General features: G+C 38.3%; 5 protein-coding genes across 6 annotated transcripts; 2 read left to right on the top strand and 3 right to left on the bottom strand.

The window, feature by feature from the left end:
* Window positions 1-148: 148 nt before the first annotated feature.
* On the top strand, window positions 149-4178 carry LOC109173690. The gene is made up of 2 exons (XM_019322970.1): window positions 149-762; window positions 2348-4178. Exons 1-2 carry the CDS (start codon window positions 512-514, stop codon window positions 3759-3761), a joined length of 1665 nt encoding a protein of 554 aa, XP_019178515.1. The 5' UTR covers window positions 149-511; the 3' UTR covers window positions 3762-4178.
* Window positions 4179-5127: 949 nt separating this feature from the next.
* On the top strand, window positions 5128-9004 carry LOC109173691 (oleoyl-acyl carrier protein thioesterase, chloroplastic). Its single transcript, XM_019322971.1, has 7 exons — window positions 5128-5551; window positions 6234-6367; window positions 6459-6572; window positions 7331-7426; window positions 8045-8132; window positions 8215-8283; window positions 8483-9004. The coding sequence occupies exons 1-7, from the start codon at window positions 5231-5233 to the stop codon at window positions 8708-8710; spliced, it is 1050 nt and encodes a 349-aa protein (XP_019178516.1). The 5' UTR covers window positions 5128-5230; the 3' UTR covers window positions 8711-9004.
* A 177-nt stretch (window positions 9005-9181) lies between these two features.
* LOC109173693 (E3 ubiquitin-protein ligase RNF4) lies at window positions 9182-12005 on the bottom strand. 2 transcript variants are annotated; one of them, XM_019322975.1, is made up of 5 exons: window positions 11756-12005; window positions 10712-11007; window positions 10530-10587; window positions 9957-10054; window positions 9182-9771 (listed from the first exon to the last, which is right to left on the bottom strand). In XM_019322975.1, the coding sequence occupies exons 2-5, from the start codon at window positions 10970-10972 to the stop codon at window positions 9535-9537; spliced, it is 654 nt and encodes a 217-aa protein (XP_019178520.1). In that variant the 5' UTR covers window positions 10973-11007; window positions 11756-12005; the 3' UTR covers window positions 9182-9534. The 2 variants fall into 2 exon arrangements, with proteins under 2 accessions (XP_019178520.1, XP_019178519.1); XM_019322974.1 differs by having other exon boundaries at window positions 9957-10057; window positions 10712-11006; window positions 11757-12002.
* Window positions 12006-13304: 1299 nt separating this feature from the next.
* Window positions 13305-15853, bottom strand: LOC109173688 (cell division control protein 45 homolog). Its single transcript, XM_019322969.1, has 2 exons — window positions 15673-15853; window positions 13305-15437 (listed from the first exon to the last, which is right to left on the bottom strand). The coding sequence occupies exon 2, from the start codon at window positions 15398-15400 to the stop codon at window positions 13613-13615; it is 1788 nt and encodes a 595-aa protein (XP_019178514.1). The 5' UTR covers window positions 15401-15437; window positions 15673-15853; the 3' UTR covers window positions 13305-13612.
* Window positions 15854-17877: 2024 nt separating this feature from the next.
* Window positions 17878-21448, bottom strand: LOC109173692 (RPM1-interacting protein 4). The gene is made up of 4 exons (XM_019322972.1): window positions 21206-21448; window positions 19027-19647; window positions 18743-18922; window positions 17878-18215 (listed from the first exon to the last, which is right to left on the bottom strand). The coding sequence occupies exons 1-4, from the start codon at window positions 21209-21211 to the stop codon at window positions 18192-18194; spliced, it is 831 nt and encodes a 276-aa protein (XP_019178517.1). The 5' UTR covers window positions 21212-21448; the 3' UTR covers window positions 17878-18191.
* Between the last annotated feature and the right edge of the window lie 3666 nt (window positions 21449-25114).

The raw sequence follows: 25114 nt of genomic DNA, 5'->3' as shown, positions 1-25114 counted from the left end.
AAATGATTTACTAATCGAGTTTAAATATTGGGCACAAATTTTCGCGCAAATAGATAGAAAAAACTAGTATAATAATAATAATTGTTAATATGATGTGTTGGGTGATAGTAATATGTCCTTAAATTATGTCAAATTGACAATGTGTATATATGCAGTGGTCAATCAAATCAAAACATTTATACAACCTCCCTGTTAGATCGAATAAAAAATTGTTTTTTTCTTCGTATTTTCAGGAGGTTTTTATACAACAATCTCTTCATTTATCTGCGGCAGTAGAGAAGTCGTCTTCTTCGTTCTCTCTCCTGTTTTTGCTCTCTCTACGTCTCTATCTGTCGCTGAGAGCAATTATACACTGTCCAGGAAGAGCTCGGAGGAAACTGAGCTGCACTAGAAAGAATGCATTTCCAGCTGATATTCTGGATCTAAAATTCCCGGAACTATTTTTGTTGTTGTTGTTGTTGTTGTTGTTTAGTTTAAATTCAGGAAAAGGATTTAGAGCAGCTCCTGGGAAATGGGGGTTTTGCGAGATTCATGGTGTTTCTGTAATGGCGGAGGCAAGTCCGAGAGAATGAAGGCTTCCATTTTCTCGAGCAAAGGTCCGGCAATGGCGGTAATCGCCGCCGGCAACGGTGGCGGCACTGCCTTCTTGATCCACCGCAATCTTCTCCTCACCACTCACGTCAACCTCCCTTCCGCCGCCGCAGCCGAGGCCGCCGAGATCCGCATCCAAAACGGCGCCGCTGCGTGCCTGTTCCCTCACAGGTTAGCTCATTTTGCATTCAGGCATTATGTTGGGGTAGAAATTCAATGCGCCTTACTTTCTTCTTTTGCTAAGCAATTTAATGTTTATATTTCTATTCGATTTTTTGACTACTTGTTTCGTCAGTTGAATAGTTGTCAATGTATTTGTGGTAAGAATGTAGTGGTCAAGGCCAAATCTATTTGTTTCTACAGTATTTTAAGATACTCCATAATTGTCAACTACTATGAATGAATTTTGAGTCACTAACCGAGGGTGTGCACTCGTAAACCCAATCTTGTGAACTTTGCGGGCTACACGCTAGGTTGCCCATAGCTGACCGGCTCAGATTGAGAAGGCGAATAGACTGCTCCCTGAATTTCTTATTATTGTTTTAGGATTTTGAAATTTGAAATCATATTCTCTGCCTGTGATATTGTCCTGATTTGGTAAAGTGGCATGGAGATCATGTCTATATGCCCATTGAATACCTTTTCTGTGTTTCTGTAGCATGAAAAGATAAGCATCCAATTATTAAACAAGTTGACTTCTATGAGCCTCGGTTCACCTTTTCTTTTTTTGTTAGTTTTGTCTTAAATAGACATTAAACAAGAAGTTTGGAAGTTGGAACAATTTATGATGCTGTGGATGTAACTGTGCAAAAATTGAAGCATGTGAGGTATATGGTATGTATGGCAAAAATTGCTGTTGAATGGCTTTGCTGTGTTATGGAGGAGGTTGATATGAATATATGATTGATAATTGCTGTTATTGATGACGAGAAATGGGTTAAAGAAACTGGGGTGGTTTAAGGTGGGTATCTTAGTTCGGGATTTGCTCTCTATCGGGTCTGATTTGAAGCGATGGAAAAGGATAATAGTACGTGCATCGCCACGTGTACACTTGACGATGGAGGTCAAGGAAGAGAGCTATAAATGCTTCACTTGTTAATTGTTACTATTAGGTTGAGACTTGAGAGTATGAAAGTTACTGCAAATTGCGAGCCATCTAACCATGGAGAAACTATAATGTGGAATTGGTTGATGCTCTGGGGCCTTGCCTAAAGTTTTGTTTCCTTGTCAATAAAAGCATGTGAGAATTATTACAAGTGTGTCTGATTTTTCCTAATCTGAGGTTGGCATGAGAACGTTTATTAGTCTAACTAGATATAAATGCTTCGTTCTCGAAAAGATTTACTGGGAACTGTTGTGTGAAGCCTAAGTTGTATACGAAAATCATGAAATTAGTGTCTGCTTTCGTTTTTAAACGTATTTGGCATTCAGTTTTAGTGTCTCCATTCATATTCTATTTCCCAGAATTGCCACCGACGTTCATTTCAAATAGATACCATAATAATACTTGCTCCCTCTTTCTGAAGCCCTGTATGAGGTGAATAGCCACGGATTCACAATACTACTGGAGGTTAGACATGCCAAAAGCTCACATATACTTCTACTCTACTAAATCGACTTTGCGAGTTTCTGACATTCTGTGGCCAATGCTTCTTGAAACTTCCCGCTATTTGTTTTCCCTGATCTTGTTTTCACTAAGACTTTTAACTGCATTGTGTGTGCACTCACATAATTTTGCCGCTCTATTTGTTTGCAGATTCTTTATTACTAGCTCGATACTTGATCTGAGTATCGTGGGCCTTGATGCCATGGATGGAGACACGAATGGGCAGGTTCAGCATCCTCATTTTCTGAAAACCTGTTCGAAACCAAATCTTGAGCTAGGTAGTGTAGTTTACCTATTAGGGTACAGCGAGAAAAAGGAGCTGACAGTTGGTGAAGGGAAGGTTGTGATCGCCACCGACAATCTTATAAAGCTGTGTACAGATGGAGTAGCATGGAGCCCTGGGTCTGCGGGTTTTGATGTTCATGGAAATCTCGCGTTCATGGTATGTGATCCTATGAAGCTCGCCACGTCTCCGAACTCAAAGTCATCTACGACTTCACCATCTTCATCGTCATCGTGGAAGAAGGATAGTCCTATGCAATTTGGTATACCAATCCCGGTTATATGTGACTGGTTAAACCAGCACTGGGAGGGAAACCTCGACGAACTCAACAAACCCAAGTTGCCACTAATGCGATTGATGTCCGGTGGCCAAAAGAGCGAGCATTCTTGTGCTTCCTTCACCTTGAGGCGAGTTTTCAAGTCTACTGAAGGCGAGAACGAGGGAACTCCAACATCCTCGAACACAGTGTTGAAACCTAGAGAGCAGCCGGGGCCGAGCTGCTCCACCATTGTTAATAATCTGGAAGACGAAACACTGACTACAGATCAACGCGCTACTACACATGTGCAGGGAATTCCAACTCCTGAAATCTACGAGTCGCCAAAGGTAACTTCAATAGCCGTCAGGAGGAAGGAGAGCGCTCAAATCCAGCTGTTGGATATTAACTTCCCACCGAGGAATGCCAAAACTGCTGCCTCCCCGCAATCTGCAAGAAAAATGCCTTCAAACCATGATGAAAATTGTGTAGATCAGCCTCCCTCTCACCAAGTGCTGAGAAAACAAGAAAATTTTAGTGATGGCCCGGAAATCGACCCTGTAGCAGATGCTGAGGTTGCCTCAACTGGCTCCATAAATGGGGCTCAAAGCGAGGTCCAAAGTTCATCCCCTGTCGAGGCATCAGAGATGCAACATGATTACAGTAGCGAGGGAGAGACTACCATGTACTCCGCAGAAACTGCAGAAAGCCGAAACATTCCAAGCCCTAGACACGGGAAATTCCAGCAGGTAGGGAGGAGCCAAAGCTGCATGAATTACAACAGATGGGGAGCTGTACAAAGAAGTTCAGCTGCACACAGGACAACAACACCAGAGAAGCATAGAAACTTCATGCAGGGTAGAAAGGTCTACTCTCAAGGGGCAACTTCGCAGAGGAGCAACGACTATTTCAGCCCCACAGTTTCTTCCATCATGAAGAAACGAAACACCCCACCCCCACCCGAGGTGGTACCCAGCAGGCCACGTCAAAGCACAGGAAATTCATCTCCAAGATGGATGTTCTAAGCTCTAGCTGCAACAACTATTTCAATCCCACGGTTTCTTCCACCATGAAGAAACAAAACACCCCCCCCCCCCCCCTCTCGAGGTGGTACCCAGCAGGCCACGTCAAAATGCAGCAAATTCATCTCCCAGATGGATGTTCTTGCCCACAAAAGACGAAATTCCCTCGCCCCAGATGGTTTAAAGGCAAATTCTTTTCATTTGCTCTCACATTTTCTGGCCTGCACACACTTTTGGCAAGCTCTTTTTTCCCATACTGTAACTAATTTATTGTGACTACTAGATATGTAGAGCATATAAAAGAGCTATTCCATATTAGAACAGTTCTGAACAAGCCACAGATGTATTGTTCACTTATATAGCAAAAGCTACAAGACTGATTTATATTCTAGAGGTAATAATTTGCAGTGTACTTTTAAAGTTTAGAGTAAATTAATTAGAGATTAATAAATGCCTGCATCATTAGTTATCCAATTCAATATATAATTAACCAAAGATGTAGACATGCAATCATTCAATCCAAGTGGGGCATGAGGCCTAAAAGTTTTCCAAGACATTATTTCAAGTCTTTGGACACTAGGCACTTAGACAGAGACATTTATGAAGGAAAAACATGGTGCAATGCTTATAAATAATTTGAGTGAACATGACATAAGTGGGGAGTATTCCATTAACCCAAATAGCATATATCGTTCTCCAGTACAATTAAATATACCATGCAGTAAATCAAACAGGGTAGCTCAAGTAATAAATGAGCTCTCTTTGTGGGGAAGAATTCTGGGATAACCCAGGTTTGATTCTCACAAGTGATGATTCTCTTTGGACCAACTTCTGTGCCGGGTGCAAGAGTTGCGCTTCACGCATCGTGAGGCGCAACTCTCCTCTTCATTGGCGGGATCCACTCACTCCCAAAATTCTCATTTTTTGCGGGAAACACTCACACTTTCTCTCTCTTCACCCTCTTTCATCCACCTCATTCATTTTTAAAAAAAAAATTGTGAAAGATCTCCTAACAGTGATGCCCTTATTAACTACTCCCTCCGTCCCGAAATGGTTGTCTCATTTGCTTTTTGCACGCTTTTTAAGGAATTAAAGTAAATGCTATGTCATTTCCCAATTATGCCCTTCACTTTTCTTACTTTTGGAAATAAAAGCAAAAGTCATAAGGGTAAATTGGAAAAGTAGAATGATATTGATGTTCAATTTTGGAAAGAGGACAACATTTTGGGACAAACTAAAAAGGAAAGTAAGACATGGAAAATGGGACGGAGGGAGTAATTTAATTTTAAGTAAATTACTCACATGCATGTGTAGTAGTTTGTGATATACGCCACGTGCGCCTCCCGAGTAGTCTACGGTCAACCTCACATATAAACGTCGCAGACACAACCCGCAACAATGGCGCCGGCATTTACTGACACGCAAAAACCGGAAAAAGATTCTGTTACCGGTAACTCCGTAACCACCGTACGATGTTGTCGCGAGTGGCGTTCTCGCCATACAACGTTGCTGCCAACAGCGACTACCATCATCAAGCCCTCCCGATTCGCCGCAGCCGCCGTGTCGCCGCCGTTTCCTGCGCTCCGCCTCCTCGAACAGGGCCCGCTCTGTCTGTGGCCACTGAGGAGCCCAAGAGCCAGCGAGTTGCGTACGAGCCGAGCCTGGCGGATCGGCTCCGGCTCGGGAGCTTAGCGGAGGACGGGTTTTCGTATAGGGAGAAGTTCATTATTCGGTGTTATGAGGTTGGGATTAACAGAACTGCGACTGTTGAAACCATTGCTAATCTCTTGCAGGTACTATAGAGCTCTGATCTCTCCATTTGATTCTGTAAATTTCGTTTTTGATTTCATAGGTAAAGAATAAAGATTGTTTTTTTACTAGACTGAATTTCGGTAGTTATTTAATCTGGGGAATTTCAGGCAAGAACATTGGAATGCATGTAATCTTTCTTGAAAATCTATTGGATTTTGGCTGTCTGTTTGCTTACCTAAATTGTTTTGACTGAGGAAACCCCGCAACCAGTACCCAAGAATATCCAAGAATACTTATTAATATGTATGGGATAAACTACACCTTGTACCCTAGCTGGCAAGGTAAACTCGTCTTGTGACCCAAGCCGCCCACAAAGGAAGTAAACCAGTCTATATTGCTCACAATTGACCGACTCAATCTAAGAAGGCTAATAAGTCGCTCCATCTAGGAGTCAAGCTTGTAACTTTGTGGTTACCAAGTCAATATTTTGACCAAATTGGTTGTGATTGCCCCCTTGTGACCCTAGTGGCCTAGCCGGCAAAGGAGCTAAACTAGCCTAGATTGTCTATAGTTGACTGACTCAAACTAAGAAGGACAATAGGCTACTCCTGGGAGTCTAGCTTGTAACTTTGTGGTTACCAAGTCAATTGTTTGACCAATTTGGCTACGCTGCCATCTTGCTTACTTAAATTTGTTCTTTCGAACCGAAATTGTGTTGTGTAGGAGGTTGGATGCAGCCATGCCCAGAGTGTTGGATTTTTGGCTGATGGATTTGCAACTACGCATACTATGAGAAAATTGCATCTGATATGGGTTACTGCTCGCATGCATATAGAGATCTATAGATACCCTGCTTGGTAATGATTTGCTTCTATAAATTTATGATTTTTTTTTTTTTAAATCTTTCTGGTTCATGGCAATGAACTGTACTGCCTGTGGTATGAACAGGAGTGATGTGGTAGAGATTGAAACATGGTGCCAAACTGAGGGAAGAATTGGGACGAGACGGGATTGGATTCTCAAGGATTTTGAAACTGGTGAAGTAATTGGAAGAGCTACCAGGTGCACTTGAGTTTACTTTTCTCATTCCATCAGAACTTACAGAAAGAGATCAAATGAAAAATCTTATACTAGGAGCTTAATCTCATTTTATGTGTCTAGTTCGGTTAACGAGACTTGACTGAAGTTATTTTCAATTCAATTTTTCATAATATTAAGTTTAGTACTAGTATACAAAATTTATATATTTAGAAACTACACTAAAAATACTATTAAACACAAAAAATCAAATTTAAAAATACTAAAGAAAATAAACAAAGAAAAAAGAGTAGATTTAACCAATGAATAGTAAGTATGACAAATAAAATGGGGCAGAGGGAGTATGAAGGAGTTTCTTCTTTGAATATCACAAGATGTTGTGTTCTATTATATCTGATTATATAACATTTTTCGTCAGTTAAAAATTGAATATTGTTGTGTAGAACTTGTTCGCTCGGTTATTTCTTTGCTTGGTTTATTTGCCAAGCGGTTCTTGGGTCTGAATTATAATTCCTTAAATGGTCCTCGAAATGTACCTATGTGGTGAGACTTTTACTATTAAAGCTAAGCAAGGATGAGGATGGAGATTATTGGAGAAGCCAAATCCAATACCACTTTCTATGCCAACAATAAATCCATTTCATTGTTTGGGAAAATTTTGTTTTGTTTTTACTATCTGACATCAAGGCTATAGATATCTCGTCTTTTTGATGATTTCATTATACTTGTTTCCAACAAATGTGTGCGAAAAGAAGCTGAAGATTAATGTCCATTAATTGCAGCAAGTGGGTGATGATGAACCAAGACACCAGACGGCTTCAGAAAGTTACAGATGATGTTCGTGATGAGTGTCTAATTTACTTCCCAAAAGAACCGAGGTAAACCTTTCATCTCTTAGTTCCTCATTTCTACCCTTTTGAAAGACGTACCCTCTTTCTTTTAATGGCATGACTTTTCTTCCTTGTTAGCTCAGTCTTAGCTGCACTTAATTGGAATAACAATAGTTCCGGGTTGCCCTGTATCTTTAGGTTATATCACAGCTAAATGAACTTTTTCGTGTAGTATAGGTAATTATGTGGTAGATGAATTATAGATGAATGCTGGTCCAATTTATACTGATTTAGAACAACTTTTTTTTTTTTGAGTGACGAGAAAAACCCAAGGGTGTGGACTAAATAAACCTCCGCCTTTTAACCTTAGCCCGCAAAGGAGCACAATGAGAAAAACCAACCTAGGTTATCTATAACTGACGGGCTCAAAATAAGAAGGCCAATAGGCAGCTCATGGGAGTTGAACTTGTAACCTTGTGGTTACTAAGTCAACAGTCTGACCAACTTGGCTAGGGTTACCCCCGAGTTAAGAACAACCTTTAATTTGATGAGAGGGATGTGTTTTTTCCATGTCTGTCTTAGAAAGTTAGAATCTATATTCCTTTCCAGGCATATTTTCATGAAATTTGACTTGTTCTTCTATCATTCTTTTGTTGTGGATGCTAGGCTAGCTTTCCCAGAGGAGAACAATGGCAGCGTAAAGAAAATAGCTAAACTAGAAGATCCTGCTGAGTATTCTCGACTAGGGATGGTGGTTAGTATTAAAATTTTGAAAATATGAATACCTAGTAAAATTCTCCGCGCCAATACTCAAGTGTTTTGTGCTTTATTTGCAGCCGCGAAGAGCTGATTTGGATATGAACCAACATGTAAATAATGTCGCCTACATTGGATGGGTTCTCGAGGTTTGTAGAATCTAAACTTCCAAGTTCTCGATGATTTAGCTTACGTTCTTTCAAGTATTTTATTCTAAATTCATAGTTACACAGGTAGGATCAAAACATAGGGAGACAATTTTTTGTTCGGCTGGTTAGGAAAATCGCGTTTTCTGTTCTATCATTTTCGAAATCACCTCTACTAACCTCAAATTCACGTTAATGGCAGAGTATACCACAAGAAATCATCGACACACATGAACTACAAACCATTACACTAGATTATAGATGCGAATGCCAGCATGGCGATGTGGTTGATTCTCTCGCCAGTCTTGAACCAACCGACGATGGTGCTAGTCCAAACAAGCGCTTCTTGCATTTGCTGAGATTATCCGGTGTCGGACTTGAAGTTAATAGGGGTCGCACTGAATGGAGAAAGAAACCTGCTAAAAGATGAACTGTGTTTTTGTTATAGATGAAAATGGCCATTATAGAGTAAGTTTTTGGCTCTTTCCTCCTGATTGCTCTTGATGAATTTTAAGGAATCAAAGCCTATGAATAGGATTCAGCTTCTATTCATTTGTAGTGCATTTAGAATATAGAATGATAATAGGGCTCTATAGTGGTGGCAGTTTGACTAGCAATGGTGTCCCAATGATTTTATTGTACTATATTACCAATGTATGAACTCATAGTCCTATGTAGTAATTCTGTTAGCATCCGATTATTAAGGTTTATGTTGTCTTTTGTTTTTTTGTGACAAGAAAACCCGCAGTCACTGTTCAGGGGTGTCCATTGAGTAAATCTCGCCTTGTGACCTTAACCGGCAAAGAACCACAAAAAGGTAAACCTAACTAGGTTATCCATAACTGACTAACTCAAACTAAAAAGACCTAACCAAACCAAACATGGGCTGTGCAAAAAACAATTAACTTTATGTGTACTTGCGCAATCTGGATTTTGTTCATTCATCTAAAAGAGCACTTCAAGATTTACAAGAAATTGTCTGAAAGAGAGTTTTTCATGCATAAAATGCAGCAAGGGTTGCATTGTCAATCTGGATTTTGTTCATTCATCTAAAAGAGCACTTCAAGATTTACAAGAAATTGTCTGAAAGCGAGTTTTTCATGCATAAAAAGCAGCAAGGGTTGCATTGTCAAAAGATAATAGGATGTCGAGACATAAATTTCCAGTTTCTCTATATCTAAGTATGCTTACCCAAGGCGCTATTACCGCAGCACAAGGGGAGAGGGGCAGGGGTGGGGTGTTTAACCACCAAGCTCAGCTTGTGGCAGGCAGGTAAACTCTAATGGTGCCTTTCATGGTAATCTTCCTCCTACATGTAGGGCATTTACCCTGAGCAGCTATGGAAGCTTTGATACACGCCTTACAAAAAATATGACCACACTTGGTTGACATCTCCTCGACTAATGGACCCATGCAAACTGGACAACTGAATGTAGGCTCCTTTGGTGGAGGTGGAGGTGGAGCTACCGCTACCAATGGGTCATTATCTCCCTGGATTTCATACCAGGGCACTTCATTAGTACGAGGGGAAAAAAACCTATGCTAAGTTGTGAAATGTGGGAAATCGACAATAAATTGCAGGAGCAGGGAACATAAAAAGTGAAACATCAACAAAAAGAAATATTCAAGACACAAATTGCCTGTAATTAGAGAGCATAGAGGAATTGCATTATCACCTTTGAGTTGCTATATCCTTCAAGGTTTATAACTGACTGATGTGTAGGAAATCTTCTGCGCTTGTAGGTGTTATGAGGAGGGACCCTAGACAAATGCTCTTCTGCACAGTAATTAATCAATCAGAAACTTCACTAAAGACATCCAATGAACAGAAAGAACGGGTGAGATATTGAAGCACTGGGATAATTTCTTTTAGGCAAATGCAGAATGTCAGTACTCAAGTCTCAAGTTCCGAACATGCAGAGTAGTTTCCCACCCCAAAAAGCAGCACTTACAAAATTAAACTCAAACTAACTGACCTACTACTCCACAAAATAAATTATATTTCATGGCATATAAGACAGAGAATGGCAAATTAAGGTCATGAAGGAAGCCAAGGACCTTGTGGTCTAGTGGCACACTGGCACCAAGTTGCTCTCCCATATGGGAGGTTGTGGGTTTGAGCCTCAGGGGAGACGATATTGACTCTTTGTGCTTCAATAGGTTGAGAAAGTAGTTATGAACAAATACTGCATTGTAACAGGGTCAGTAGTACTAAAAAAAAAAGGTCATGAAGGAAAAAAATGTATTACCAGAATCCACATTAACCACAACAGTCTGCCGACGATTCCTCATGGAGTTGTTTTTAGCCTAAGAGGAAATTAAAAAACCACTAAACTAATTAGCCATGATATGTGAAATCCAGCATAATTTTTAAATGCCACTAGAACTAATTTACTAAAATGAGCATATGTACACAGTATAGAAGACATACTTCAGCAAGTGCACGAGGAGAGGATATAATAACAACATCATCATCATCATCAAGCCCATCAATATCAATTGTTTCAGATGTCAAAGAAGCAACTCTTTGACCGGGTGGCACATCTTGAGAAACAACAGGAGCTGAAGTTCCCTCATGATCCAGGTGCTCCCATGATGGCACAGCATTGAGATCAACATTTAATAACCTCTTCCTCCTCTGAAATCCCCGTGTGTACCTGTGAGGTTGAGCCCTTTGTTCCTGAGTGCTCATACTATGATCAACGGGTAGATGTGCCTTATATACCCTAAGAAAAAGTCAGGTAGTTTTCTATCATTAGAACAGGAACAAGGCATGCACCCCGTCACAAGAATATGTCAATGCAAAATGTGCTCCTTCTTTACAAGCTTAGCCTAAGTAAAATTTTACAATAGAAGATACAAGGAAAGGTCATATTTTTATATTGTTAAGTCTAGATTCTCATTCTGATTCTGGCAAAGCTGCAAGCTAATAAGAAAAGCAAAGATAAATTTAGTTACTCATCATCAGAAACTTAACCTTCCTGCAGGGATACTTCCCCACCCTAACTTCACTATGCATCACTTGAGAGCATCAAAGCACAAACAAAAACAAGAATGAAAAAGCAATCAAATTTAACACTTTTTCTTAATTTCAAAGGAAACAAAGGTCATCTACCCTAGCTCTCATAGTTGAAATCTTCCTTATCAAAATTTTACTGTAGCTACTTGACCATTTAGCATTCAAAGGAAGTAACCAGATTAGGTCACTAAACATATATATATTTTTAAAAATCCATACTTCCAGAGAGCATGATAGCATATAACAAAATCAGCTTCAGGAGCATTAGAAATAAAAATAAATAAATAAAACGACAGATGAACCAATCAAATCAAACAAATTAGTAACTTTAGAACACCAAAATCCACAATAACACCAGAAAACTTAATCCATTCAGCTATAATCAAACGAAACGAAGATCAGATTATCAATCAATCGACAAAATCAAAAGAAACAGAGAAGGGAAAATCAATCAAACCTAAATCAAGGAAGCGCTCCGAGAACTCCAACCACAAGCGGCAGACGCAAAACCTACGAGTATCGAGGAGACGAATGAGAAGCAGAATTGTGTTTTATGGTCCTGGGTGTAATCTAGTCTAGGGTTCTAATTCGGGGAAGATTTTAAAGCGACAGATCTCTTTGGAAAGTGTTGCGAATTTGATTTGGGGGTTGGAACGGGTACGCTAAACCGGGTCGGTGCGGCGAAATGACAAACCCGGCACGTCTTTCCCTTAGCCTGGTCTGTGTGACACGTGGCAAAACACATATGCTAAATCATGTGTACTTTAACGTTTTCGGGATATGTGACGACATCAGCACTTGCGTAATAATAAGAAGATATACATTACGAAAATCTCACTAATAATTTACAAATTACGGAGTATAAAAATAATAATACTCCTCCGTAATAAACTATATTGCAAAAATATTGACTAAGAAAGTATTAATAAAATTAAATTTGTAGTCATCAAATACAAGAATTTACGACTTACATTTGACTACTTTTTTTTTATTATTATCTTTTTTACTTAATAATCCAAATGTATTATTGTAACTTACGTTGAGTCGGTTTAAATTTTAATTACTCAAATCTAAATTATATTATTCTTTTTAGTGTTCTGAATTTCCCTCTGATGAAAAATTATAATAATAATAATAATAATAATAATAATAATAATCAAATTCAAATTATTGCAAATTTTTTAAAAGTGAATTGAAAAGTGAAAGGAGGTCTAACACAATTTTTTTCTAAATACGTAGTACCTTTTAGAAACACATTTTTGGAAGAAAATAAAAATAAGAATAAACTAGAACGTATTTTAAGAAATTATTTTAACTATTCTATTTTAAATCTTCATATTTTAGTTAACAATAATAATAATAATAATAATTATTATTATTATTATTATTATTATTATTATTATTCCTATACAACTGAATGGAAAGTACAGATACTAACAAGTTTCTTCGTTTCTCTTCTCCTACTCATTTTGTATGAGAAGGTCCCATTTGATGAGGATTTAAGTCGGGCAAATTTCTGAATCCAGATTCACAAGATCAATAAGCAGCTCACAAATATGAAAGCGGTGGAATTGATCGGAAAATATTTAGGAGAGTTCGGTTGTTATACTGTGACCTATGATTTGTGAAAACCAAAGTTCTCCGAGAGTATGGAATTTAGGAGAATCAGAGAATTTGACATGACATTACTAGATAAACAAGTCTGGAGATTTATCCAATATCATGACTCCTTAGTTACCAAAGTTTTCAGAGCTAAGTACTTTAATAATTGCTCCTTGTAGATGGAGGGTTGGGAATGAATGGGTCCTCAATCAACATTTGGAAAGAATGGAGGAATTCACCTCTGCCATTATATTATCAACTCCTAACACTATCAAATCAATACAAAATTCTACTTTCCAAACATCCTTTATTTGTCCAACGTGTTGAGAGGTATGAATTGTGTGACAATATATTATTGAAATTAAAAAATTTCTATTGACACTAAATTCGAATAATCTCAAAGTGATAAAAGAAATGAAATAAGTAAATAAAAAACTTGTGACAATGGTACATAACTACAGATAGAGTTAATAATTTGGAGTAATAACTTACAGACAGGAACATAAAGCTTGGACATGATTCAAGCTGACTGCAAACCACAATACATGTAAGAAGGAATGTAGAAGAGCAGAAGGTTAAAAGGCGATAAAGTTTGTCGCCTATGAATTATTCAGACAGTAAAACAGTTACAATGGAAGAAAGAACTGACTCTGAAATCTGAATAACAGAAACACAGTTAAGGTTAAAAAGAAAAGGTTATCTATGAGAACATCACCAAAGCTTCTCTGTAAGCCTAATCATGAATGAATTTACTGCAAATGCATCCAAGACTATCCATGAAGATTCAAACAGTTCGTGGAAGAACTCGGCTCCAGTCTCTTCAGCTGCACTCCTGAAAGCGAGCCCGAATGCATTCCCTTGCACTGCACCAAGCCGAGGTTTTCCACAGATTGCAACAATCAATACCTTTTTCCGTTCTTGGTCGTAGCAGACACATAGTAGTGGCTTCATTCTTGCTCCCTTCTCGCGTAAGGCGTCCATCAGAAAATAGCCAAACTTGGTTAAAGCCTGAGGGTAACACAAGAGTTTTGTGTCTGATGAATCTTCAAGTTTAACCCATCTGAATTTACTCCCACTTCGGATTGACCCCTTCTTGGTTATTGCGGTGCTACCTTGTCTAAGAATTGCCCTTTGAACCCTGATAGCCTGTCGCATTCCTGTTTCCAGCTTCTCGAGCTTATTAAATGACAATGCATCATAAGCCTCTCCAAACTGTCTGGAAGCACATGAACCATCTGACTCTATAGATGATTCTAGCATTGCAGTGACTCCATATACCACATCTGCTGCAGACAGTTTTGAACTGTAACCATGCAAGAGCAAGAACCCTCGGTAATAGAAATCTGTGAGCCCAAATTCTGGCAAATGCTGCTCAAACATATCCTTCATTTTCTTTTTTATCTCAACACTCATGTACTCAAACTTTTGTTTACACTCATCACGTGCAAACCCCATTCGACCTAGAAGGAGCTGCATCTTTAAAATCCCATTGTCACTCCAAGTCTTCAGTTTAGTTGCAATGTAGGATGAGCACAACATTGAATCAAACAAGTTCCACTCCTGTAACAACATTAGCCTCGGCTCATCCTCATACACAATTCTTGAGGAATCAGGAGCTGTGACCTTAGTTCCATCCTTGAGAGTGACTGAGGTAATGGAATCTAAGTTGCCCGAGCTATTAATATGCTGCTCAAGCTCCATTACACCAGCCTGGTATCTTTCATCTGTCAGTCTCTCATGAACAAACTGGTCAGTCAAAGCAACACAAGCTAACCAAAGCAACTCATTTGTGTTCTTCCTCAAAAAATGAGCCAGTTCATACATCAGGCATCCAGATGGCTTCCCATGAAAGGTACCCATATAATAGTATTCCTTTTTCAATTTCCTGAAAAGCTTAACAGGATCACTCTCACTGTCTGCAGAAACTCTCCTCTTCTTCCGAGTCCCTACCCCATCCTCCTCATCACTCTCACTTTCATTCTCATCTTCACTATCAGAATCATCTTCAAATTCATCATCACTGTTCAAATCGCCCGCACTGGCCAGAGCAGAAACATCAAAATCATACGCCAAATCTGCCTGTTGCTCATCATCCCTAGTGTAAAGAACAACTACCCTATCATTCTGATCACTCAAATTGTGCAAATGGATAGGCCTATGACTATCCACAACAAAAACTCGAGTTGAAGGGCCTACATCCAGAATCTTCCGTAGATCCCTTTGGCACCCCCAATTTATCAACAAAATAGTAATTGGCTCAGCAGCAGTTGAACCCAAATCAGTCCCTGTGTACTTATGTATCTCTTTAAAACTAGAAACAGGATAACAAGCATATCTAACAGAATCCAGCTCGAGAACATGGCCTATTATCTTTAAAGCACAAAGAGAATCAACATCCGAAGTCGAGGGAAACACTAACAGAGGGGTGGAAGAGGCTGAAGCTAAAGCAGAACTGCGCAACCTAGTATAAAACGACTCAATGCTGTGCTCTCTCACCATTATTTCTCTACTGGGCGTGCAAATTATCAATAAAAACCTTTAAATAATCAAACAACATCAAATCAAGGGCTTACTCAACTGAATCTGAGTCTAAGATTATTTCAATAATTCAAATTACACACTTAAATCTGACGGAATTCATCCATTTCCAAGTGCTCGGAATTTGATTCAATGTGTACATATGAAAGAAATTGAGGATTTGCAACCTAACCCCTCGGATCTATACAAGGAAAGAGTGCGTTGAAACGCAAATTAGGGTTTTGTATAAATACCTGAAATTGAGATGAATACTGCAGATAAAAGAAAGTGACTTTGAGCTCTCCTACTTCAATCTAGCTGTGACTCGAGCAATTGGAAATTTCATGTCACAGAGAGAGAGAGAGAGAGAGAGAGATTGGGATATTTTAGTTTGAACTTTGAATATGGTGTTTTTGCTGTCTCTGAAACTTTGAAAATTTTAGGGACCGCCAAATTTTGGCGGTGAATGATTTGGTGGCGAATTTAAATACAGTAGCTAAATGCGATCGTATGACGAGATTGCCCTTCAATATGGTGTTTGACTGTTTACTTTCGCGGCTTCACGTGGGAATCTTCGAAAGTGAACAGACTAACATTCCTTTCATTAAACTGAAGATTAACTTCTTTTTTTTTTTTTTTTGAAAATAACTGAAGATTAACTTAAAGTGAAGAAAATATTTCATTTTGTAGTATAATCAATAATTTTTTGAAATTGTAAATTCTCATGTTTGATTTGTAATTTGTTTTAATAATTTTTTTTTGAGTGATGAAAAAAATTCACATTTATTATTCGATAATGTGTACTGAGTAATTCTGCATTCCGCCTTATAATCATAGCCAATAAAAGACCATGACGTAAATCAACCTAGATTGCTCATAACTGACTGACTCGAACTAAGAAAACCAATAAGTTGTTCTCGCTAATAAGAATCAAACTTGCAAAGAAAGGGAACCAACTACAAATATCGTGATAAAGTCATGCCAACAAAAAAATTCACTTCATGGTATATATGATTAGGGGTGGGGTGTTGGTTCGAGTGATACACAAATTTTATTTCGAGTATCTAAAAAATTGGGTGCTACGGAGTATTTTTATACTCGATATCCGAACCAAACTTAATTCGATTATATTTAGTTCGGGTGAATTTATTTTGGGTTAATTTGGGTATACTTAAAATTTTATTTTTATCAATTTTAAGTTTTAAAATAAATTCATTAGTGCATCTATAATATTTCGTATACTATCAAACTAAACATAAAACAAAATACTAATAATTAACTATTAGAGTTTTGAAAATTAATAAATATTAATAACAAAATATATTTAATAGTCAATATATAATTTATATTTTTATAGCTATAATAAAACTTCATTTATAGACAAACTAGTAAATTATCTATACGATGCACGGATATTATTTTTTTAAAATATATATTTAAAAATAATAAAGTTAAACGTCAAATTATAATTATAAAAAATTATAATAAGTGGAAGTGTACAATTTTTTAGATTATAAAATAAGTGTAAAATTAAGAGTATAATTTTAACACTCAATATCTAAACTGAATTTATATTTAGATATACCATAATTAAAATATTCAAATTGATATCTATTTGAATTCACCCAAAATTTAAACTTCCATTCAAATTTCAGTATTAGTTTGGATAATTCGAATTACATCCACCCTATATGATTATATGAAGCATACAACAAGACCAAACTTAATGAGACAACTATTGAATGGCATACACAATATAAAAGAATAGTCCCAACATTAATCCATTTACAAATCTTCTCAATCACGACTTACAAATTACTCTCAAGCACCACATCATAATAATTCTTACTCCACACAATTTACAAGCCTAAAGAATATTTTTTTTTATGTAAACCACAATGTGGTACAGGTCTTTCTCTGTCTGTTTAATGGTTCAAGTCCACCCAGTTCGCTACGAGAGGCACAGAAGGAATCATCACTTGTGGGAATTGAACCTAGGTTATCCCAGAATTCTCCCCCACAAAGAGAGCTCATTTGCCACTTGAGCTACCCTTTGGGTTCAAGCCTAAAGAATATAGTCCAAGGATTTGCACACAAGCTCATATCAACCCCAATTCACATCAAAAAACTGTTCAAAGCAACTTTTTTGATCAGTTTTTTGAAAAAAGTCATTTTGTATATAATCAGCTATCAACTAACAACTAATCTACGAAACATCTTTCTACAATCAGCTAATACTATCAACTAGTCAAACTCACTAATTCAATCAGCTAACCGCTATTTACCAAATAGCCCCATCATGTTCCTTTTACACTTCTTTCCGCAAACAAAACGGGTTGTAAAAGTGTACTTATTAGAAAACCACACAAGAGAGGTAAAAATCGTCCATTTTGAGTAATGTAAAACATCCATCATAGGCTCATAACGACTGAACACGAAATAGCTGTGAAACATAAATATTTGAATGTGTAAATGAAAAAATAAAATAAAATTATATCACCCTTCCTCAATGATAGAATGCTCAGTGCCAAAGAAATCACAAGTATCAAGCAAACAAAACACAAACAAAGAATTTCAAACTAAATTGTTACATAAATTGGAAATTCAATCTATAACGCCACACAGCATGAGTGCAGAATGCTATGTTTTATAAATAGAAAGAGCTGTCAAGACAAGAATACACCAAATTCTGCATCACAAAAGCCTCTTGATTTACTTACACGAACAGTATCGGTATAAATACCCCCAAAATCAATCGGGATTTTCATCTTTGCTACCACCAGGGACAGCAACGCTTCTGCACAGAAAGAAAAGGCGTTGCTGAGAAGATCAGAAGACGAGGAAATGTAAACTCGTACATGATGATCACAGAAGGAAGCGGCGCTGAAAGCTACAGGTAATTGAACCTTCAGACTATGAATCATTTTCGTGTGTTATCTATGGTGTACTAGTACCTGAAAATTTTGCCAATGACCTTGTGGTCTAGTGTCACGAAGTGGCTCTACCAAATGGGAGGTCATGGGTTCATGCCCCGGTGGGGCAGTATTATATTGACTCTTTGTGCTTCAGTAAGTTGAGAAAGTAGCTATGAACAGATACTACATTGTAACAGACTCAGTAGTACTAAAAAAAAAGTACTTGAAAATTTTGCCAATGACCTTGTGGTCTAGTGGCACGAAGTGGCTCTCCCAAATGGGAGGTCATGGGTTCATGCCCCGGTGGGCAGTATTATATTGACTGTTTGTGTTTCAGTAGGTTGAGAAAGTAGCTATGAACAGATACTACATCGTAACAGAGTCAGTAGTACTAAACAAAAAGAAGTACCTGAAAATTTTCATCTTGTTGGTCTCTCGTGGTAGGTCGAGATGGGGTGGCAGATGCATTTGTGGGTTCTCCGTGCCTCTCACCTCGCGCTTTGTTGAAAATGTAAGTAAAGTTATCTGCTGATTGAGGATCTTTCTCGTCCCAGTCCCCGAACTTTGGGACTGCAGTGCCTCTATCAGGCTGCTCAAAAGCACACAATTGTCACGAGAAAGACATGAAATATAGTTAGCTACATTGACCACCGAGATGAAATTCAAAGAAATAAGATAATGAAAAACTCTTACGCTTTCTGGCCTTGCCCGGGTTCTCCCAGCTGCAGCCTGGCTACCATCATAAGACCTTCCAGGAGTACCATGGCTGTTACCGTAAGACCTCCCAGGGGTCCCGTGGCTACTATTATAAGACCTTCCAGGCGTACCATGACTACTCTCATATGAATACTTCCCTTCTCGGGCAGGAGATGCGCCACCTCTACCAGTGGCAGCCTTCGCCTGGTGAATTGGGTGAAGGGGCGATTTGTCAAAGCTGCGATCAGAACCCGCACTTTGTCTAACAGGTCTGGCTGCAGATTCTGATGCACGACGTCTCCTGTCCACGTTATCATGCCGTGCTGGAGAACTTCCATACGGCTGCAAGTCACCATCTTCCCTGCTCACTGGGCACTTATCTGTTGGCCTAACTCCACCGTACCCTGTTGGTTCCTCGGATTGAACTCTGGGCTTGGATGTAGGAGGGGTAGGCGTGGCAGCAGAAGGAGCCTTGCTTTGGAACATCTCGGGATTTTCTTGGGGATCATTTGGATTGATCATCTTTCCACCTTTATTTTTCCTGGCCTTGTCAAAAAAGACAGTGTAGGGCACATTTTCTTCGGTATCCCAGTTCCCAAACTTTGGGACATTTGAGCTCTGCTTTCACGGAATTACATGGATTTAAGGTTATGCAATCATCTCACACGGTTGTTCATACTATAACTCAAACTTTAGGTTATCTACTTCTAGCAATGATAGTGGTGGGTGACCGGGTTTGAGGGGCACAACTAAACGCTAAGGAAGAAATCAAGAAAACGAGAAAATATGAGTAATGGTTCAACTGCATAATCTCAGCAAGCCTCAGACATACGAGTAATGGTTATTTCAACGCATCTACAATTGTTTTGTGCAATTAAACAATATGTACCAGCAAGCCATTCTAATTTTCATTGAATAAGAACTGCAGGAACTAAGTAAATAAACTTATACACAGTTTATATGGAAACTATCATACATATGGTGGCCATAAACAAAGAACATAATGCAACAAATAGTCCTAGACAAAGTAATCAACCAGAAAACGCGTGTCCCTGAAAGATGTATACTGCATAATCTCAGCAAGCCTCTGTGACATATATAGCTCCTGATGACAAAATTGATGTATACTAATCTTAATTACAAAGCCTCAAGCATAGCTTATAACAATCTGAAGTACACAAAAAGGGCTCCAAGCATGAAACCAAGTACTTTAACAGACATGGGGCAACCCCAACTTGACTTAGTAACCACGAGGTTACAAGTTCGACTCCCAAGAGGAGTCACCTATTGGCCTTCTTGGTTTGAGCCGATCAGCTATGGCCGACCTAGGCTGGTTTACCTTGGTTTGAGTCAATAAGCTATGGGTGACCTAGGCTGGTTTACCTTGGTTTGAGCCGATCAGCTATGGGCGACCTAGGCTGGTTTACCTAGGTGTGATACTTTTCTTCTCCCAAAAGGTTGAATCCCAAACCCCAAAGGCCCCCCACACCCTGGCCCGGCAGAGCATTTGAGATGATGTAAATCATGGTGACTCAATGGCTCAGCAGACAGGGCCAAATGCCAGTGCGCACAAAGAATCTGCCCACTCTTGACATAATCCCCACACCCCACACTGCTGCTGCCGAGGTTTGAACGTTGATCTCTTCTCCCAAATATTACCTACTGAACCAGTGATTTAAGCCCGTGTGAGCTAGGTGTGATCCTTTGTCAGCAAGGATCAACAAGGAGGGATTTACCATATGCACATCCTCATATAGTAGCTACAAGTTTCCTAGTCACTCAAAAAGTACTGTAGCAGACAACAAGATCCCAATTCTCAAACAATCACCAAGAACAAAAAAATAAATAAATAATCATGATTTCATAATGAATCAAATCTAATTACATTAACAGTGCTTGAAACAGTGCTAGAGCACAACCCAAGCCTATGAAATTACCCCTTAACACAGTCAGAACACTCACAAATGTGCATACAATCAAAATGTTGAAACAAGGGCATCATGCAATTCAATAGATAATACACACCATCAAAGATTTAACTTCTAGAATTCACAACACCACAAAGAATATCTGAACCCAAGGCAGAAGAACAAATGAACAATGCAAACACCGGAAGAAGTATAGACAACGTTATTGAGAAATAAAAATAAAATAAAATAAAAGGACTTGGTCTTACAGCCATGTTTCTTCCGTTCTTCGCCGAGCTTTTCCAAAACCCAGAAATGGCGGAGGGGAAACCTGGAGACAACTCGACCTTTTAGCAATACAAAGGTCAGAGCTTTCTGGTGAATAATTCCTCAACTACCACACACCCAAATACCCAATAAGATATGGGGAATAAGAGAGTTGCAGAGACGAGTTTAATGAGAGAGAGAGAGAGGGGGGAGAGAGAGAGAGAGAGAACGGTTTATCAACCATTGACCGGCGGCACCGGTAATGGTTGACTATTCACCTCTCCTTCCCAAACTCCTCTGCTTAAGTCTTCCCTGTCAAGTCTCCGGTCTCCCTCCTTCCTCTTTACCTCTCTCGCTCTCCATGCAATTACCACTGTAAATATGAAATCACTGAAAACGTGTTATATATATTAGCCTTTTGCAAGAAAAATCCAAATATTTTCGTGTTTGACACTTTTATAGTCAACTCTTTTCAAATTCGTGGTTTAGTGCCAAAATTTTAAATAAAATTAATATTTTTTTTCATGGCTCACAAGACCAAATGTGAGTGGGCACAATGAGCCAAATGTCGGTGGGCATAATTTTCACATTTCTGCTGTCGATATTTGAAAATTGGTCTTTTTTTTTAAATACTATTTAGGTAAAAGTGTCAAATAGATCCGTTTACTACTATGAAGTGCTCAATTCTCACTACGAACTAAATTAAAGTCTAATCAATCACATTTATCAGCTAAATTTGTTCGATTAACTTTTTTTTTGCAAGTTGCTAACACGTTGTCTATTCAATTATTAAAAAATTAAAAATTTTAATTAAAAAATTTAAATTAAAAAAAAAAAAATCAGCCACCGGCTGTCCGGCGAGGACAACCGGTGGCTGCGTATTTCACAGAAAGTCGTGGCTGTCTGGCCGTCCGTCCGGCGAGGACAACCGGACAGCCACAGCTGTCAAACATGAGGTCCAAATCTGGACTTCAAACAGCCTGGAACGAGGGCGGCGGCCATGGAAGACAAAAAAATTCAAAAATTTTTTAGACGGCCATGGTCGTCCATAACGGCCTGGAACGAGGACGGCTAGGGGTGACCACGGTTCGGTTCGAATCGAAACTGTTACTGTGCTAATCGGAACCGTTCGTACGGTTCTGGTTCCGGTTCCTAACCTATAGGTTCTAGTTAAGGTTACTACAATATTGGAATCGGAACCGCCGGTCCTGGTTCGGAACAGGACAGTTCCGGTTCCAAACCGTAAAAATAATAATAATAATAATAATAATAATAATAATAATAATAATAATAATAATAATAATAATAAATTAAATTGATGGCTGAAGGCCTACGCCTGCAGCATACTGCCTCACTGCCGCATTGGGCCGTGGGCAGTTAGCAGTGGCGCAAAGAGGCAAAGACTTCATTTGGTCTTTGCCTCTTTAGCCTCTATTTTTTTTTTTTAATCCGGTTAGAATATGCGGTTCTAACTGGAACCGTAGGTTCATAAACCGAAATCGAAACCGTACTTTGCGGTTCCTGTTCCGGTTTATCCATTTGCGGAATCCGAACCGGCCATTTCGAAACGGGACCGGAACCGTGGTCACCCCTAAGGGCGGCGACCATGGCCGCCGCCTCGTTCCAGGCCGTTTGAGGTCCAGATTTGGACCTCATGTTTGACAGTCGGTGGCTGAATTTTTAATTTTTTTAATTTTTTTATTTTTTTATTTTAATAATTGAATAGGCAACCTGTTAAAAAAGTCAATCTAACAAATTTAGCTGGTAAGTGTGGCTGATTAGGCTTTAATTTAGTTCGGTGTGAGAATTGAGCACTTCGCAGTAGTAGATGAGTCCATTTGACACTTCAGCCTATTATTTATTAAACCAATTAGAGTTAATTCCAGTAATGGTCTTCCGACTATGTTGATTTTCCACAGTTGGTTCCCAACTTTTAATTTGGACAATTTAGACACTTGACTTTCTAAATCTTTCTAATGTTGGTCATTCCGTCAATTGAATGTTAAGTAGATGTTAATTTGAGGAGTAAAGTAATCATCTCACATGTTACCTGAATGTGTCGTAAGAATAAAATTAAAATCAAGTCGTTAAATGAGAGATAATTACTGATTTGGTCCCCCGATTATGAGGATTTCACCAATTTGGTTCTCGACTTTCAAAATTCATCAATTTCGTCATCGACTATGCCATTTTTACCCGATTTGGTCCTCGACTATGCCACTTTAGGACCAAATCGAGTAAAAATGACATAGTAGAGGACGGAATTGAGGAATTTTGGAAGTCGAGAATCAAATTAGTGAAATCCTCATAGTCGGGGGACCAAATCAATAATTTTCTCCGTTAAATGACCACACTAAAATAAATTAATCTAAATTACTTATAACTGACTTGTTCAAATAAAAAAGGTCAATATACAACTCTAAAAAAATGAACTTAATGCTAAACACTAGTATCGATTTTATATCTGATTGCATTATTTGTTTTATTATTTTTCAGTGTTGCAAAAATCGGGCCTAGGCGCCGATTAATCGACGCCTAGGCGCCCGCCTAAGCACTCTAGGCGTCGATTAATCGCTCTAGGCGCCCGCCTAGGCGCTCTAGGCGGTCCCCAGGCGCCTAGAGGGCACCTAACGATTTTTTCAACCTTGTTATTTTTATACTATGAAGCAGGATTCTAGTCATGAAACAATTTTTTTTAAGTCATTTTGGTGTAAAATCTCACTTTTTATATTTCATTAGTAAGTATACATTTTAAGAAAAGTCATGATAGTCTATTAATAAAATTAATTTTATTATCACATCAAGATGTGAATATCATGAGGTAAAATTAAAATGAAAAATAAAGCATAAAAAACGAGCAGTGGGTGGGTAAAACATAATTATCGTACGTATTGTACTATTATAAATGAACAAGATTTACCCCATATACACCTCGAAAAGTGATGGTAGGTTTCCCTCACTACCCAAGAAAAGAAAAAATAGCATTATTATTTTAAAAAATTAAATTCGGTTCACTTAAATCACACTTCATTCATCAGTAACTACAAGATTTTTATCTAAAAACACACAATATATAGTAAGTTTGAAGTTCAAACTCATGGCTCTCAGAACTCATGCCTTGAAGACGGGTGGAGAAAGTAAATCGATGTATATGTTCCAATTAGTACACAATATATATATATATATATATATATATATATATATATATATATATATATATATATAAGAGATGGATAAAAAAAAACACATTATTCTTTTAAAAAATCAAATTCTTTTCACTTAAATCACACTTCATTCATTCGTAACTATGTGATTTTTATTTCAAAACGCACAATATATATAAGTTTGAACGTCAAGCTTAAATCTCTCACACCTCGTATACTATATATATATGGGTGGAAAAAGTAAATCAATATATGTGTGAACCGGTATAGGATATAGATGAGGTGGATGACAGCAGAACAACAACCCATCAACAAATAATTTGTTGCCATATAATAAGACCAATAGTGGTATTAACCATTAAGGATTAAGGTTGGCCAACTGTCTTGTCATCACAGGTTAATACAAAAGGAGTAATGGCGTATGGATCGGAGTACTGAACAGTAGTATATAGTAAATATAAGAATCAATAATTGATTCCATACAAAAAGCGTGGGGTTACATGAGAATTTAAAGTTATTTGAAATGGCGGGTTTTATGTCTTTATCACATGTGTGTACACATTAAAAAGTTTTAGCTCCAGCTCTGAAAATTGAGATAAATTGTGAAATGTTGATGGGGATTATTTGCGATTGCACCATATATTTGATCAGTACCTAGATCGCTTACCGAGTAAGACCGTGTTCGATCATGATTGATCTCTTTGGACTTGGAGTCGACCTAGATTGCAAATCGAACATAGTCTCACT

Source organism: Ipomoea nil, unplaced genomic scaffold (assembly GCF_001879475.1).
Source record: "Ipomoea nil cultivar Tokyo-kokei standard unplaced genomic scaffold, Asagao_1.1 scaffold0482, whole genome shotgun sequence".
NCBI lineage: Eukaryota > Viridiplantae > Streptophyta > Magnoliopsida > Solanales > Convolvulaceae > Ipomoea > Ipomoea nil.
This window is presented reverse-complemented; position numbering and strand designations above follow the sequence as displayed.

Coding starts and splice junctions, on each gene's coding strand:
- LOC109173690 (XM_019322970.1), top strand. CDS start 512: ATGGGGGTTTTGCGAGATTCATGGTGTTTCTGTAATGGCGGAGGCAAG. Junction 763..2,347: donor GCGTGCCTGTTCCCTCACAG/GTTAGCTCATTT, acceptor ATTTGTTTGCAG/ATTCTTTATTACTAGCTCGA.
- LOC109173691 (XM_019322971.1), top strand. CDS start 5,231: ATGTTGTCGCGAGTGGCGTTCTCGCCATACAACGTTGCTGCCAACAGC. Junction 6,368..6,458: donor ATCTATAGATACCCTGCTTG/GTAATGATTTGC, acceptor TGGTATGAACAG/GAGTGATGTGGTAGAGATTG. Junction 8,133..8,214: donor ATTCTCGACTAGGGATGGTG/GTTAGTATTAAA, acceptor CTTTATTTGCAG/CCGCGAAGAGCTGATTTGGA.
- LOC109173693 (XM_019322974.1), bottom strand. CDS start 10,972: ATGAGCACTCAGGAACAAAGGGCTCAACCTCACAGGTACACACGGGGA. Junction 10,588..10,711: donor CTCCTCGTGCACTTGCTGAA/GTATGTCTTCTA, acceptor ATTTCCTCTTAG/GCTAAAAACAACTCCATGAG. Junction 10,058..10,529: donor TGTGGTTAATGTGGATTCTG/GTAATACATTTT, acceptor ATTACTGTGCAG/AAGAGCATTTGTCTAGGGTC.
- LOC109173688 (XM_019322969.1), bottom strand. CDS start 15,400: ATGGTGAGAGAGCACAGCATTGAGTCGTTTTATACTAGGTTGCGCAGT.
- LOC109173692 (XM_019322972.1), bottom strand. Junction 18,923..19,026: donor CCCGGGCAAGGCCAGAAAGC/GTAAGAGTTTTT, acceptor GCTTTTGAGCAG/CCTGATAGAGGCACTGCAGT. Junction 18,216..18,742: donor AACAAGATGAAAATTTTCAG/GTACTTCTTTTT, acceptor CTTTCTGTGCAG/AAGCGTTGCTGTCCCTGGTG.